This window comes from Montipora capricornis, chromosome 7 (assembly GCF_036669925.1).
Source record: "Montipora capricornis isolate CH-2021 chromosome 7, ASM3666992v2, whole genome shotgun sequence".
In the NCBI taxonomy this organism is placed as follows: domain Eukaryota; kingdom Metazoa; phylum Cnidaria; class Anthozoa; order Scleractinia; family Acroporidae; genus Montipora; species Montipora capricornis.
The window spans coordinates 13,288,954-13,305,059 of NC_090889.1; the positions used below are offsets into that span (position 1 = coordinate 13,288,954).

General features: G+C 41.3%; 1 protein-coding gene across 1 annotated transcript in view; it reads right to left on the bottom strand.

Moving 5' to 3' along the window:
• Window positions 1–318: 318 nt before the first annotated feature.
• Window positions 319–16,106, bottom strand: part of LOC138058218 (BTB/POZ domain-containing protein KCTD7-like) — a 28,179-nt gene continuing 12,391 nt past the window's right edge. The window contains exons 2-3 of the mRNA XM_068904119.1: window positions 2,918–3,273; window positions 319–1,039 (exon numbers count right to left, since the gene is read on the bottom strand). Coding sequence (XP_068760220.1) covers window positions 987–1,039; window positions 2,918–3,273 — 409 coding nt within the window. The 3' untranslated portion in view covers window positions 319–986. The remainder of the gene's footprint in view (window positions 1,040–2,917; window positions 3,274–16,106) is intronic.

The following is a 16,106-nucleotide window of genomic DNA, read 5'->3' on the forward strand; positions in this document are numbered from 1 at the left end:
TTATCGCGTTTGTCAGCGATGCAAAACACTCATTTCAAATCTGAACATAGCAAAATCTTCTAGTTACACACAGGGGCCATGGCAGTGGCGAATGTAACACTCAAGTGTCCCCACGGGAGCGGGGGAAAGTTTAAAATGTAAGATTGTACAAATGACAAATGTTACATCCCCCGCTACGTCCCGGGGAGGAAGGGGGGGGGGGGGGGGGGGTGGTTTTAATTGACTAGTGCAGTACTAAGAGTATTATGGTATACCACTCTTGCAATAACAGCATAAAGGGTAAGAGTTGGTTGTTAGTTCATACATTGGAGTGTCAAGAACCTTAGACATAACATGTATTAGGTAAGCACTACAATCCCTTCATCAGTATTTTGGAGCTATTAACTGTGTGTACGGAATCCCCATTCTTTGCTCCGGAAGGGGCTCAGTCATTTGACTATCTAGTGCATTTTTCTACAAAAGATAAGCTCTTAAAATGTTGAATATCTTTTCTCTACCAGTTATTATTTCATAGTGAATTTATAATCCATTTGTTTACTTACTGTGTTTTCTGCAATCCTAATGTTCAGCATAAGGAGGCTATGAACGATTTTCCCGAGAACTGAAAAGTCTCCGGGCAATACCTAGTTCTACTAATTTAGTCTTTTGTGGTAGAGTGCATGTATGAAACAGTCTGGCTAGTTGGCAGTAAGGTTCTTATGAAAACCAGAATCATTTTGTCAAACAAAAAAGACTATATGAAAATTTTAAACACTTCCAGTTCACTGACCTTAAACTGGTTTTGACCGGTAAAGAAAGTTTCGTTTCTACCATCGCCTTCAGGGTTCGAAAAGCCACCACCTAAGCTAGCATTACAAGTAAAATCACCAGAACCATTTGAAAACACATAAAGGTCCGTGTACGACGCGGAAGCGAAGCTTGGTCCAAGATCATCCTTGAATTCTATACCGCCATTTCCATCTGGTTTTACAGGGATCTTGATGGGTTCACTGTTGGAAGGTTTGACGAGTGAAATCTGGCACGCAGGTCATAGATTTAGCTGAGTAAAGAAAGTAAATGGAGGCTATATTAGCATTTCTTAAAAGCTAAGTATCGACAGCCATAATATATAGATTTAGCCAAGTCTAAAAGCAGGGATCCTTTTAAGTACTTTTTTTAATTTTTAACCCATCGACTCCTGTGTTCAATTTTTTAAAAATAGGTTTCGAGTATTGCTGTTCTGCAAGGTGAGATCGGACTTTATCATTTTTGCACAAATATAACTTTGTCAAGAACGGAAATAATCACATCAGGCTTTTAAGGTGGGGGGTGAGGGGTTGGGTGCGTGATTTTGAAATAAAATTTCCTGCAAACGCTTTTCGGAAGAAAAAAAATTGCATGCAGCACAAATGAAATAAAAAAATTCTTGCACTGCTGTAAGAAAAACAAAAAATATATTACAAGGCTATTTCATATGGGATAGAAATCTAGCACTTCACATTACCCTCTATTCAGTTAACTCTATTTCATAATTCAGATAGCTTTACAAAATCCCAGCGAACCTGCAACCATTCTTCACTTGTTCCCTTTTAAACTCTGCATGGATTTGGTGATGCTGCAGAATTATTGCTTCATATAAGCAATGTATTACAATCGACATATCAAGGACCATCAAGAAATCAGTGTCGCTTTCAGGTAACCTGTGGTTAGGAAAGTCGAGGCTTCCTGTTTTTTATTTGTAGTTTCTTTTCGGTCAGAAATGAAAATGGCTGACCTAGTTTTAAAATAATTTTACGCTGTGACTAAGTTTTGCAGGAAACTTTGAAGAAATTTGCTTTTTTATTCCAGTTTCCAAATATGGTAGAAAGTACATTCCTTTAAGGTAGTCTTCAAGAGTTGAGGAAAAACGAAACTTTTAATATTTACAGCGACATCGCTTGATATGACAAGTAGTATAAATGGATGTAAAGAATTAATTAATTTTGTTCATTATTTAATAAGTTGAGGTTTCAAACCTTTGCAAAAACCGTGAACGATAAGTCTCGCACAGCGTTGGATCATAGAAGATCGTGATCAGTCAAAATTGATTAAAAAATATCAAACAGACTTGCCAAATCCTGTTGCGGCTTTAACAAAAACATCATTACCAGTAACGACTGCAGGAATAGCTTACAGTTGTTACGCCTTATGCACAAAGTTAAAGTGGCATTTTTTAAACGCAATTGCATCCTGAAAGTTGGCATCATAATTTCCTTTCACATTATTCGCCATGGTTCCAGTATAAAAGCACTCCAAATACACTACGCCCAGTCTTAATATGGTTATTCCCCCAATTTTGGGGGGAAAATGGCGTCATTCCGAGCATGCGCCAGCCAGTAATGCAGGGTTCTCTCCTTTCCCGCCTGGGTTCCAGGCCCATTTTCTGGGTGGTGTAAGAGGGATTCCCGGAACGGGACTAAGTCCGATGGCGTAGCGTGAGGGCTTTGTACGAGGAGACTATATTAGATGTCCCCGACGAACAGGTTATGGTTATAATTACGGATAACCAACATTACCATCTTTTATTATTATTACGCAAAAGGTGCTCATGTGATACCATAAGATCGTGTTATGTAATACACGAAATATCTCTAGAAGTAATATGTACCCTTTACTTTCACTATCACAGCATTTTCCAGGGAACAGTTGCATAAAACGTAACGTCTGACGTAACTGAAACTACTGATGAGAGATTAGTGGGTTTGACTCGGCTGAATGTCGGACTTAACTTGTTACAACCAACGTTACATTTAAATGCAACTGGCGTTTATAGGGAAGATGGAATGGGGTGGATTCTCTCGGGCCAAAAAGACCAAGGGACTGTTTACTAACTGCATAGTTTCATCAACTGTAATCTATTCACCAAGGTAAAGGCAAATAAAAGTAATCAATAGCTTACGTGACTCCCATGATTTCGAAGTGTACCCGCCGTATATGTATTCTCCACTTTGTATGACCACAAGTGTAGCTCCTTTGTTATCACAGCAGCGATGGAAATCTTTGGGAGTTCCTCCGTCGGTAGTAGCCCTAAATAGCAGAGAACAAGAAGCGCCAGGTGGCAGCCAGGACATAACAGCCTTTCGGTGCTTTTCATCCTTTATTATCACGGATGATTTTAACGGATGCATTTCTCGTTCAAGTTGAGCGATGAGACCTTGAACTTGATAAAACCTTGCTTCTACAAGCAGATCTTCAAGGACTGTTCTCTTGTCTGGGCAATGTAACACGCCGTTACGAAGGTAGTTCAAAATGTATCTTAAAATAGATAAACAAACAAACAAATCAATTGACATTTAACGAGACCAAACTCAAAATAAATTAAGCATTGCAGAAATTTAAATGGCCTTAACTTTTAATGAGTCAATAAACTGACCATTCAACTCAAAAGAAATGCGCAATTCTTTCCAGCGGCACTGGTTTGCTGTATAAGACGAAAGACGCTCGGTGTTTGCTGCGCTGTTTTTGAAACGATGAAAGATTACAAACATTGTGTTTGATCATGTTGGCAAACTACTCTTTTATAACAAGTCTCTTTTTGGGCAATACTTTAAGGTTTATTTTGCCGACCTTGCGGTTACCACGGCAAAAAGGACAGTTGGGCAAATAAATTTCAGTTGTTCAAATTCCGGAAAAATTAATTCGGCGAACTTCTCTGGCAGTATAACCAAAAGGTATTCAGTGGATCTTGTTCTGTGTCCAAAAAAGGCATTTTCTGATTAACTTATAACTATTATAATATTAACTTATCCCCAAAACTTTTCTATTTGAAGTGGCAAATTGGATGTTGCGTATATGCAAACATCAAGATAGGTCACGGGTTGCAGATTAGCAGATAAAAACGAGTGTTTTCCGGTTCGCGTAAATATTTCTTATTCCTGCGTGTTGTGCGAACGATCTGGTAGAGATTTGGATTTATTCAACTGACGTGGTAGGTTATGCCCGTGCGCACGCGGATAAAAACCCTTTCAAGCGTCCTTAAACTAAAGGTATCATCTGAAACCTTTGGTTTAAAATATAAAGCAAGACCATTTAATTAAGCGAGTGATGCTCGTGTCATGAAATGAGTCGCCTTCGTCGTGTTTCTCCGGTATTATTCAGTTAGGGTTCTGTTTGTTCATTATGGGGCGAGAAATTTGACGGGATATGGAATTTCTGACGTTCAGTCAGAAATTCCTATTCTGACGATGTAGAGGCTTGGGTATTGTCTAAGGATTCTGGGGACTATTTAAAGGTTTTGGTGGGAAATATTAATCATTCTACGTCAGTCAGTCTTAAGGTTACGTGCTTTAATTTCCCTCTTTAAAAACAATTCTCTCCGATTCACAATGTCGGACGTCTCCGAAGACGTTCAAGCCTCAATCGCTCGCAGACAACAATCAGCTTTTGCTAAATCAAATTACCAAACTAGCTTCTGATTTAGTTGAGAAGATTAAACGTTCAAGCTCAGAGGCCGCCAACGAGCAGCTACGGGAAATTTAGAAACTTCGTTTAGACGAGCATAAGTCTAATTTAACCGTAAAGTTCAAAGCTCACTCGAGGAAGTGCAATCCCATATGGAGACAAATGCTGTGGATAAAGCAAAAGAAGCTCTTGAAGCTAATTCTTTTGGCCGATAAATCGGAGTTTGGTTGGGGAACAGTCGAAGAATACACGCAACATGAGTTAGCTGAGGATGAGCAGGACGCTAAAAATATCCGGCACGCTGAGGAAAGAGCAGAGAAAGCGTCTTGTGCCGCCAAAAGAAAGCCGTTTAAGGCTCAATCTTTGGTTACTCGCCCATCAACCTTTACAGCAAATTCTCGCCTTGGTCCACAAAACTTCGGTCCTTCCACTTCCTTTACTCCGTGGGGAAATCAATCGTCAATGTTTCAGCGTCCCGCAGACTTTTCTCTCAGACCTGGACACTGCTTTGCTTGCGGCAAGTTTGGGCATTGGAGGTCGGAGTGTCCACAACGTGGCTCCACAGCAAAGGATAGTAAGTCTAATGACAGGTGACTAGAGCAAGAGGAAGAATGTAAGTTACAATTTCCTTGTATATGTGTACCGCTCGATGCTGAACACAAGCTCTGTGTGGGTGAACAGGACAGAAAAAACTTTGATTTTCGGTCAGATGACGATCGTAATGCCTCTTCGCTTCCTTCGGTCAAGGGAAGGCTAATTAAATCCGTAAATTATTGGCGGTCCATCGGTGCCCCTCAATTCGTGTTGGATATTATCACTGACTGTTATAAAATCCCATTCATCACCACACCACCTCCTTGTAAATTCAAAAAATTATTTTCTGCTGGTATGCGGTTTTTACAGTTCATTAGCAGACTTGCAAGAGCGGAGGGGTTGGCGCAGTGGTAAGATCTCTGCCTTCCAACCCTAAGGTCCCGGGTTCCATTCCCGGTTCTGCCGAGAGTGGAATATTTGGCGACCTTCTTTCCCGCTAAAGTTCACTCAGCTTTCCATCCTTCCGAGGTCGGTAAAATGAGTACCAGCATGCATGGACTGCTTAGAAGCGGCTGCAATTTGCGCCTGTATATGCTTCCGGTCCGCTGGGGGTAAATTGATCATTGTAAAGCGCCTTTGAGACGTTAGTGAAAGGGCGCTATATAAATGCACCACTTTACTTTTACTTTACTAGCAGGACACGCCGCTGGGGCGTGTCCCTTGAGTATTTCTGATTGGTGGGGTTTCAGTATTTAAAGTCTGTGCAGTGTGAGTCAGTCCTCTCACTCTCGCTTTCCATGCTCACATAGAAGTTTGTAGCCTGAAGAATGGATAATAAGTCGGCTCAATTGGATGAAGAAGTTTTAACCTCTCCGGCGCCCGAAGTTGCGGAAAACTCGTCATCACAGCAGGATCAATCAAATTTACCTTTGGTCGAGCAAGTGTTCTCTCTATTCAAAACCTACCTGGCATCCCAACTCGAGGAAAAAAGCAAGCAGTTCGAGGGAAAGTCGAAAGTCGTTAAGGACGCCGCCGAGTTTAAATTCAAGGGTAATAGGAAACAGTTCGAGTTGAATGCCCAATTGGACCACATCTTTGGTCAGATAGAGATCAACCTGAACCAGCCGCAAGAGGTCCGCAAGCTAGTGGCAGAAGGGAGACAGTTCATAAAGAAGCTGCAGAAATTAATAAGCTCGCAGACAGAAGCAAAAACGGGTGGCTGGTAGTGCAGGAATACGAGTCGGATGAGCTTGCTTCAAATTCCGAAGATGAGAAGAAAATTCGGAAGGCCAAATTATCGGCTGAAAAGAAAAGAAAGGAATCCAAGGCTAGTTTGGGCAATACTTCTAACTACTACTAGCGATGTTCAGCTTTTTCGCGGTAAGACCTTTCATTTCTTTGTGATATCTCACGTTGGTTGGATTGCCTGAGCATCCAATCATCATTCCTTTGGTGTTGTATTTCTAAAGCATTTAAGGAGAAAATAATTTACGTTCGTTTAAGCGCAGCGAATTAGAACGTAAATATATTTTCTGCTGGTATGCGGTTTTTACAGTTCATTAGCAGGACACGCCGCTGGGGCGTGTCCCTTGGGTATTTCTGATTGGTGGGGTTTCAGTATTTAAAGTCTGTGCAGTGTGAGTTAGTCCTCTCACTCTCGCTTTCCATGCTCATGTTGAAGTTTGTAGACCCACCCGCCCGCCCTTGCCAGTTTTTTAATTTTTCCATCATGTTCTAATTTCCTTTTCCCAGGCCGTTCAGAATATGTTGCAGGCGTCAACCGTTGTTACAGATGCAATCGCGTCGGGCACTGGGCCAAGGACTGCAGAGTCGGAAACCCTTTTGTCGCACAGTCCAACAGAAGCGGTTTCCTTTATTCGAGCAGCGCCACACCTACTACGCCCGGATCAGGATGATTCGATGATGGAGCATCCAAATTTTAGTGTTAATGACGCTCCTTTAGACGAACTTATCGAGGTAATAAATGATTACGAACATGAAAGCTTGACTGGGTCGACCGCATTGCAGGTCAAAGGCAGTTTGAGGAAAAATATATCTTTCTGGCATGATATAGGTGCGCCTGAGTTTACTTTATCGATCATTCAAGACGGCTATCGTCTTCCTTTCGAGACAATTCCCTCCGGGAACGTTCTCAATAACAATATGTCTTCTTTGCATTATCCAAAATTTGTCGAGGAAACAATTTTAGAACTTCTATATACGTATCGGGTGGTAGAAGTCCAAGCTCCCCCTTATGTGGTTAACCCTCTATCTGTGTCCGTTCAACCAAATGGGAAGAAGAGGTTAATATTAGATTTAAGGTACGTTAATAAACATCTTATCAAACAAAGAGTCAAGTACGAAGACTGGAAGGTAGCTTTGTCTTATTTCCAAAAAGGAGGTTTCATGATTTCGTTTGATTTAAAGAGTGGCTATCATCATATCGATATTTGTTCAGATCATCAGACTTTCTTAGGTTTCGCGTGGAAGTTTTCAGGTTATACTAAGTTCAGGTATTTCGTGTTTACTGTTTTGCCTTTTGGATTAGCTTCAGCCCCCTTTATCTTTACTAAGTGCCTTAAGCCACTCGAAAAATATTGGAGGATCCACGGGATCAGTGTTTCTATATTCCTGGACGACGGTTGGTTAATTGAGGCTGATCAATTGTCCTGTGCAGCGTTAGCCGTCTGTGTTAGATCTGATTTATATAAAGCCGGTTTTATTACCAACGACGAGAAGTCCCATTGGACTCCTTGTCAGGTCATTGAGTGGTTAGGTATAGTTTAGGACTCTAGTCACGGAACTATCCGAATTTCGGATAGACGGTTGTCTAGTATTGCGGGCTGTGTTCGAAGTATGTCTCAAACATTTTAACGTATCTGCCAGGGAATTAGCTTCCCTCGTGGGGAAGATTATTTCCGCCGGGGCAGTGTTTGGGAAAATCTCCAGAATTATGACCAGATATTGCTCAATATCTGTCGCAGCAGCGCAGGATTGGGATACGAAGTTTACTTTGGATCAGTACTGTGTAAGAGAAATTGAGTTTTGGGAAACCAATTTAGATAGACTGAATTTGAAAAGTATTATAGATTCTCCGTTCAGACCGTCTAAATATGTTGTTTATTCTGACGGTAGTGCTACAGGATGTGGTGCACATTTAAATGTTAACGGGGATCAGGTATGTCATAAGCTATGGGATATACACGAGTGTGGTATGAGTTCCACTTGGAGGGAGTTAACAGCTATTGTTTTTGCGCTTGAGTCATTTTTGCCCCTTCTTAAAGGCTTTTACATTAAATGATTTTCTGACAGTCAAAATGCCTGTAGAATTATCCAAGTTGGAAGCATGAGGAAAGATTTACATGTTATAGCCCTTAACATTTTTCAATTCTGTGTTGATAATGGAATTGAACTGGAATTGCAATGGATTCCCCGAACTAAGATTGATAGGGCGGATTTTATTAGTCGTATCATTGATGTAGACGATTGGCAAATTACAACTTCCTTTTTTGAATTCCTGGATTATACTTGGGGTCCACATACAGTGGACTGTTTCGCCAATTTCTATAATACGAAAGTTAAAAAGTTCTATTCAAGGTTTTGGAACCCAGGTTGTAGCGGAGTGGATTTCTTCGTTCAGAATTTGACTGGGAAAATTGTTTGGTTGTTCCCCCGGTAAATCTAATCCATAGAACAATTCACTATTTGTATACATCCAAGGCCGTGGCGACTTTAGTTGTACCATTCTGGCCTTCGTCGTTTTTTTTGGCCCATTACTGGCAGAAAATTTTTTAGTTTTGTCATGGATTATAAGTTGTTTAGCGGAAGGAATGTTCTGAAACATGGGCGGAACACCAATTCCTTGTTTGGTTCTAAGAGATTCTTTGGACAAATGTTAGCTGTCCGTATGAAGTTTTGATTGCTTGACCACTGGGTCTCGTTTACGTTATGATGATCAGCAATGATTTTATTTGAGATTTGTCTAGTAGGTATAAGGACGCTTGTCCACTCATACATAAGAGGGCTCTGGCCTTGGATTGGGAGAGCAGTTTATCGTCTCCAGTTTATATTCTAAGGTTATTTATGTGACGTTAGTAGAACGCTTGTCCATGCGATTGAAAGGAGGCGCTGGCCTGATTTCGGAGTCTGGTATTGCTATGAATCTCGTATTTACTTTGTGGTGGTTGCTCTTCATGTTTTCTGTTCTCTGTTGTCTTGTTTTGTTTTCCAATAGATGTTTGCCACTCAAGGTTATTGGGAAAACATCCCCGACCACGTTAAACCAAACACCAAAGATCTCCTGACCTTGTTAATGAAGTCTAAGGCGGATTCTACAGTCAAAAGATATACAAAAGAAATTGTCAAGTTTTCAAGATGGCGTAATTTGTCTAGTATTCAGCTGTCGCCTCCTTTCTCGGTTTCGATTGTAATTGCTTATCTTCATAAGGTATATGTTAGTTCCAAGTCTTATGCAACACTATCGTTGACACATGCAGCCCTTAAATGGTTTCATTCCTTTATTCCCGACATCATTAACAATCCTTTGGATGCGGAAATTTGTCATAATTTGCTAGAAGCGGCTAAACGTAGTAAACCAGCTGTTGCTAAGAAGGAACCCATCTCTGCCGATATTATTAAGAAAATCATTGATAAGTATTCTGGTCCTTCAGCTAATCTGAAAGATTTGCGTTTAGCCTGCATATGTTCGTTAGGATTCGCGGGGTTTTTTCGTTACGATGAATTTAGTAGTATTTTGCCTAATCATCTGGAATTTTTGCCTAATCATTTGTGTGTGTTTGTGCCTCGTGCCAAGAATGATGTTTAAAAAGAAGGGAATAAAGTTTACATTAAGAGGTTATTTAGTAAATATTGTGCTGTTGCCCTTCTAGAAAGGTACATTCGGATGGCTGAGGTAGATTATTGATAGCAATTTACCACTCTTTAGACCGTTAAGATTGTTCAAATCTTCCAATACTTACAAGTTGCATGGAAATAAGCTCTCGTATACGAGATGTAGGGAGGTATTTAAGAATTGTCTCAAGGATCTTGGCTTAGATTATAATTTATATGGCCTGCATAGTTTAAGATCGGGAGGAGCTACATCCGTTGTTAGTAACAGCACCAGTTTATCAGAACGTTTACTTAAATTACATGGTCGCTGGAAGTCGGACTGTGCTAAAGACATGTATGTCCTTGAAGACTTGTCTAAACGTTTAGCAATATCTGATAATTTGGGATTGTAACTGTTATGGCACGTTAACTGTAATATTCTTTTGTCAAATGTATTAATAAATGTCAACTTGGATTGCCTGAGCATCCAACCATCATTCCTTTGGTGTATTTCTAAAGCATTTAAGGTGAAAATAATTTACGTTCGTTAAGCGCAGCGAATTAGAACGTAATAATGCTTCTGCTCGCAAAGAATCTGACTTTGTAACTGAAGCTGTTTTTAGGACTCCTACATGATAATCTCGTTGAAGAACTCGATGCTGCAACCGAAATAATCAATTCGTTGTCGGTTTCTGTGCAAAACCCCGGGAAGAAAAGGCTCATCTTGGATTTAAGGCACATTGATCTTCATGTTTTCAAGCAAAAATTTAAGTGCGAAGGTTTGCACCATTAAGGACATATTTTCGAGGAACTGTTGTCTTTTCGTTCGATTTGAAATCCGGTTACCATCATGTGGATATCTTTGTTGAGCATCGCAAGTATTTGGCATTCTCGTGGGACTTCGGTACGGGAAATGCAAGATATTTTCAGTTCACCGCCCTTCCATTCGGCCTTTCTAGCGCCCCTTTCATTTTCACAAAACTGTTAAGGCTCTTGGAAACCCATTGGAGATCGCATGGGATTCCAATAGCAATTTTCTTCGAAGACGGTATCGAAGGGGGGCACATCCAAAAATGCATGGGCTTATAGTGCCAAAGTCCAATCTGATCTTGCTCAGTGTGGTTTTTTGGTCAATCCCGAAAACTTAGATTGGGAGCCCAAGACACGGTTTTCGTGGATCGGCTGCAGCTTCGATACACAAACAGGGTTGATTCATGCCAGCGAAGAGAGAATTCAGAAGCTCAGGTCTGAGCTTGAACAAATATGTGCTAATTTGCAATTATCGGATCTTGTTCATGTAAGGCTGTTAGCATCTATTGTTGGCCAAATAATTTGCTTGTCAGCAAGTTATGGCAGCGTGACACAAATTATGACCAGATATCTGCACATTATCATAAATTCTCGACGCCTGTGGAATTCCGAAGTTTTTCTCAGCATCCAAGGGAAAGAAGAGCTTTTGTTGTGGAAAAACAATCTGAGAGTTTTAAACGGCGTTGTGTTTTGGGTGCCCCCGTTTATTCTTTCCAAATTAGTGTTTTCTGATGCCTCATCCACGAGTTGCGCGGCTTTTATTCAGGGCTCTGGCCTCGTGTTTCACACAAATTGGTCGCTAGAAGAATCACAAAAGTCCTCCACCTGGAGGGAGTTTGCTACAATAAAGCTATCGGTCGAAGCATTTGTCCCTAATATTGCAGGCCACAGGTTGCGCTGGTACACAGACAATCAAAAGGTTGTTAGGGTGATTCGGGTCGGAAGTATAATTAAAGAATTACATGAGCTTGCTTTGGATTATCGTCTTATTCCTTTCCAAACATACGGAAATTCAGTTGGATGTGGACTGGATTCCACGCGAGCAGAATGTTGCAGCTGATCGCCTTAGTAGGAGTACCGATTACAACGATTATTCGGTCTATGATGATGTCTTCATGCGGCTAGACGCGCTTTGGGGTCTGCATTCCATAGACAGATTCGCTTTTAGTTATAATGCGAAGCTACCCAGGTTTAATTCAAGGTTTCTACAACCAGGTTCGGAAGCGGTAGATGCATTTTCCCAAGACTGGGCCTTAGAGAACAATTGGCTCGTACCCCCAGTGACCCTCATTGGTAGAGTTTTAAGGCACATGCGAGACTGCAAGGCTTTCGGAACTCTGATCGTTCCTATGTGGAAGTCCGCCTATTTTTGGACCTTATTATGCGAAGATGGCGTACATTTTAATTCGTTCATCCACGCATGGGTTCTTCCCCCCAGCAGACCAGATTTGTTTGTGCCAGGAAAGGCCAAAAATAGGTTGTTTGGCACCAAAGCGTTCAAATCTCGTTGTTTAGCCCTTCGAATTGATTGCCGGGTACTTAATGACTGGCTCATCCTAAATAAACTATTTCACATTGAATGTCTCGGGTTTAGTGTAAGCAGAATATGGAATTTCTGACGTTCAGTCAGAAATTGCTATTCTGACGGCACGATGTAGAGGCTTGGGTATTGTCTAAGGATTCTGGGGACTATTTAAAGGTTTTGGTGGGAAATATTAATCATTCTACGTCAGTCAGTCTAAGGTTCACTTGCTTTAATTTTATATCATATATTTTATGGTTTACTCTGTTAACCTCTTCCCCAACGTCTGGTGCCACAGCATTAGATGGGGAATACGTTTCCACATTTTTTGGCCACATCTAAGGGGTAGCATTTTAGTGGTTTTTCGTATCTGGCGTGGCACACCTTTTTCGCTTTTCATGCCTATTATGTCTATCCTTGTAAAGACTGTATAACGATATGTATATGTAGTGTGCTCTAGATGAATGACTGGCTCATCCTAAATAAACCATTTCACATTGAATGTCTCGGGTTTAGTGTAGGCAGAATGCGGGCTTTTCTTGCACTAGTGAGTTCGGCGTTTACCAGAGCAGTAGTAGCAATGTTTTGTTGAGAGAGAGGTGGATGAATCGAAGATCTTGCTGCGTTGTTGATCTCAGATAATTAATTAATTCATTCATTAATTCGGGCGACCAACTTATAGGGCTGGGAACCACACCTGAAATGCTTAGGGCACAGCCTTGATAATAGTTCATGACCAACGATGAACGAGTCATTGACATACGCTCTGCCTCTCCGTGAATAAAGAGTTTCAATATGTTGCTTTGCCTGACTTTAAGAGATCTTCTTTGGCTCAGGATTACCGAATTACCCGAAGTTGTGTAAAATCGTTCGGCTTATAGCCAAATAAATACGGAAAATAAAATGCAAACAGACATACATTACTAAAGAGAGTGTTGTGAGATGTGGAAGGCGTTGTTAAAGTTTTTTGAGCGCACATTTTTCGAGGGGTCTGAGATTTCTAGGTCTGAGGTCTGAAGTTTCGAGGTCTGAGTTTTCGAGACACCCCGTATTCGAGTGCATTCGTTGAATGTGGTAATGACGTTGAGGCGTCCATTATTTCGTGCTGGAGCCAAAGAAAACGAACAATAAAATCGACTCATCCCAAGGGATTCCCTTGTGTCACATCGAGCATAAGTTGACGCCAATGAAATCGTATAATAAAACGGACACTTCCCAAGGGATTTCCATTTCTGACCACGATGAAAACAAACCTACCGAATCCTTGCCATGGTATGCCACAGGCATCCCAGGGATAGGTTTAGCCACAAGTTGCTCGGAAACTTTTCGGCAACTTCTAAAATTCTCGGACAGTTCTGATTTTTTCAGCATTATTAAAATTTATTTTTACTTTTTTCGCGATATTCATTATCTTTCAGCTAAACTCAACTAGTTTATACAATTGTGTGGAACCCAGGAGTGGAGTGGAGTAGAGTGGGTTTTTGGTGTTGCATGCCTGTCCATGAGGTCAGCGGTATCACATGGCACGTTTTTCAAGATGGCGGACAACATTGTCAGTGATTCAAATTCCAGCAGGGATGAATGTACAAATGAAGGCCCGATTAGTTGCTGATGTCAACTGTTGAATTTGAGTTCTATTAGTGAAGTTTGTTATGATTGCAGGAACACAGCAAACGGCTCAGGTAAATCAGAGCAACAACATTTTTTAATAGTCCATGAAAAAAAACCCACAAAGGAAGCTAACCTGGTCACATGACAATGACGTGTATAACTATGACATCATAACAAAGTTTTGTTAAAGAAAGAAAATGCGAATAACCAGGCCGATGTTTTAGGCATCCTGTCGTAAACTGATTTAATTGGAACAACAAAACCTCTCTCGCTTACAAAAAATATTGATGACTGAAGATCAGTAATCGCTCGATTGATATCCTTCTCTCGTGTAATACAAACACTACTTCCATTGTAGTGCTTACTAAGCGACACTCCTTGAAAAATGTCAATGTTAATAATACATTCTTTTATTTCATAACGACATTGTACAAAATCACGACACACCCCTTTAAGTTTCAGCTCCACGAACGGGTGGTCCAAATCCGCTGTGACTCCCACACATGTCGCATATACATGAACTGAGTCGGGTTGTCAATTGCTGTTGACGGCCCGACTTACCGGATGTCGGGTCGTGAACAACTCCCTGGGGCAGCTACAAATATCTCGACGGATCGTGACGATCCGATCAGGCCGTGACGACCCGTCATTTGAAAAGTCGACCCCACTATTGGAAGTTTTTAAGTGGTGAGACAAAGATAAAAACTTCGATGATCGCAGGAGGCCGTGATGCTGAAAATTGTTGTATGCTTAGTTCTCAAAGTGTAGCGACTAAAATATCGTTTTACGCATACATATTTATAAACATCGACTGTAATAGCATTCCCAAATGTTGGGTATGTGACAACATACTGCGCAGAAACAGAAATAATGACAAACTGTAATAGCGCTCCGAAATGTTGAATGCTTCGTTCTTAAATCGTAGCGAAATCGCCGCACGCTTCCTCAAAATATCCACGCGTAGCGAAAATCGCCGCAAGCTTCCTAAAAAAACATCCGAAGATGGTGAATGTTTCGTTCGTTCGTGGGGAAATTAATCCTCTTACAACAAGCTGCCCAGAAGTGTTGTATGCCTCGTTCTCAAAGAGTGGCGGCTAAAATACCGTTACGGGCGTGAACAACTATAAACGTCGTCCAGAAACGCAAGAATTTTGCTAATGTTTCGTTCGTTGGTAGCGAAATGAATGCCCTGACAACATGCTGCTCAGGAATGTTGCATGCCTCGTTCTCAAAGTGTGGCGGCTTAAATATCGATACCTGCATGTAGTGCTCCGAAACGGTTGAACGCTTCGTTCTTCAAGCGTAGCGAAATCGTCGCACGCTTCCTAAAGACCTTCCAAAAATGGTGAATATTTCGTTCGTTTGTAGCTGCTCATGAATGTTGCATGCCTCATTCTCAAAGAGTGGCGGCTAAAATACCGATATATGCATAAACAACTATAAGCGTCGTACAGAATAGCACTTACAAATGGGTGAACAGCCGTTTATGTCTGCTACATTTTCCGTCTTGGTATGAATTCGAGACAGATAAACTGTTTGAATTTCTCCCGTCTCGAATTCTCATTAGACGGATAGCTAAAGAACACTGGTTTTTCTCAAGCGCGGTTACAACTCCACAGTACACAATCGAACCTGTCAGATCGCAGACAAATTCTTCTTAGCAAGCGATTGTGTTTCAATTGTACGTCCGGAAATCACCGCGCATGCAATTGTCCTAGCAGGTCAGATTGCCAAAGCTGTCACAAACGTCATCACACGTCGATCTGTGACGCAGTACATCCCACTAGCGACGCTAACAACTCAACGACAGTCACAAGAGGGGTTGCCTTGACGACAAACCAAATCGGAGAGGGTCTGTTTCCTGTTATCGTAGTGGAGGTCAACGGAATAAAATGCCGAGCATTAATCGATTCTGGAGCGGGTAGCTCATACGTGTCGGCAAAGTTGATAAATCTCCTTCGTTTGAAGCCTACTGCCACTCAAACAAGGTCAATTGATATGTTGATGTCAACCAAGGTCGCAACCTTGGAAGAATACGATTTAAGTTTCCAATCTGTCAACCACCAATTGACACTTTCCGTGAAAGCAACGAAAGTAAACAACTGTTGTCGGTTGACAATCCCAATTATCGCGAACTTATCAACAGAAATCCCCATCTGAGAGGCGTTCACGTTCACGACGAGGACACAAAACCCAGACTTCCGGTGCACGTAGTCTTAGGCAGCGGGGAGTACGCAAGAATTAAAACCGAAAAAAAAACCACGGATCGGACAGGTCGCCTGGTAAAGAATTCGACAGAAATGTCATGTTATTCGCACAGACAAGCCAAACAGAGTACGAAGAACTGTGTAAACTCGACGTGTTAGGTTTGCATGACCCA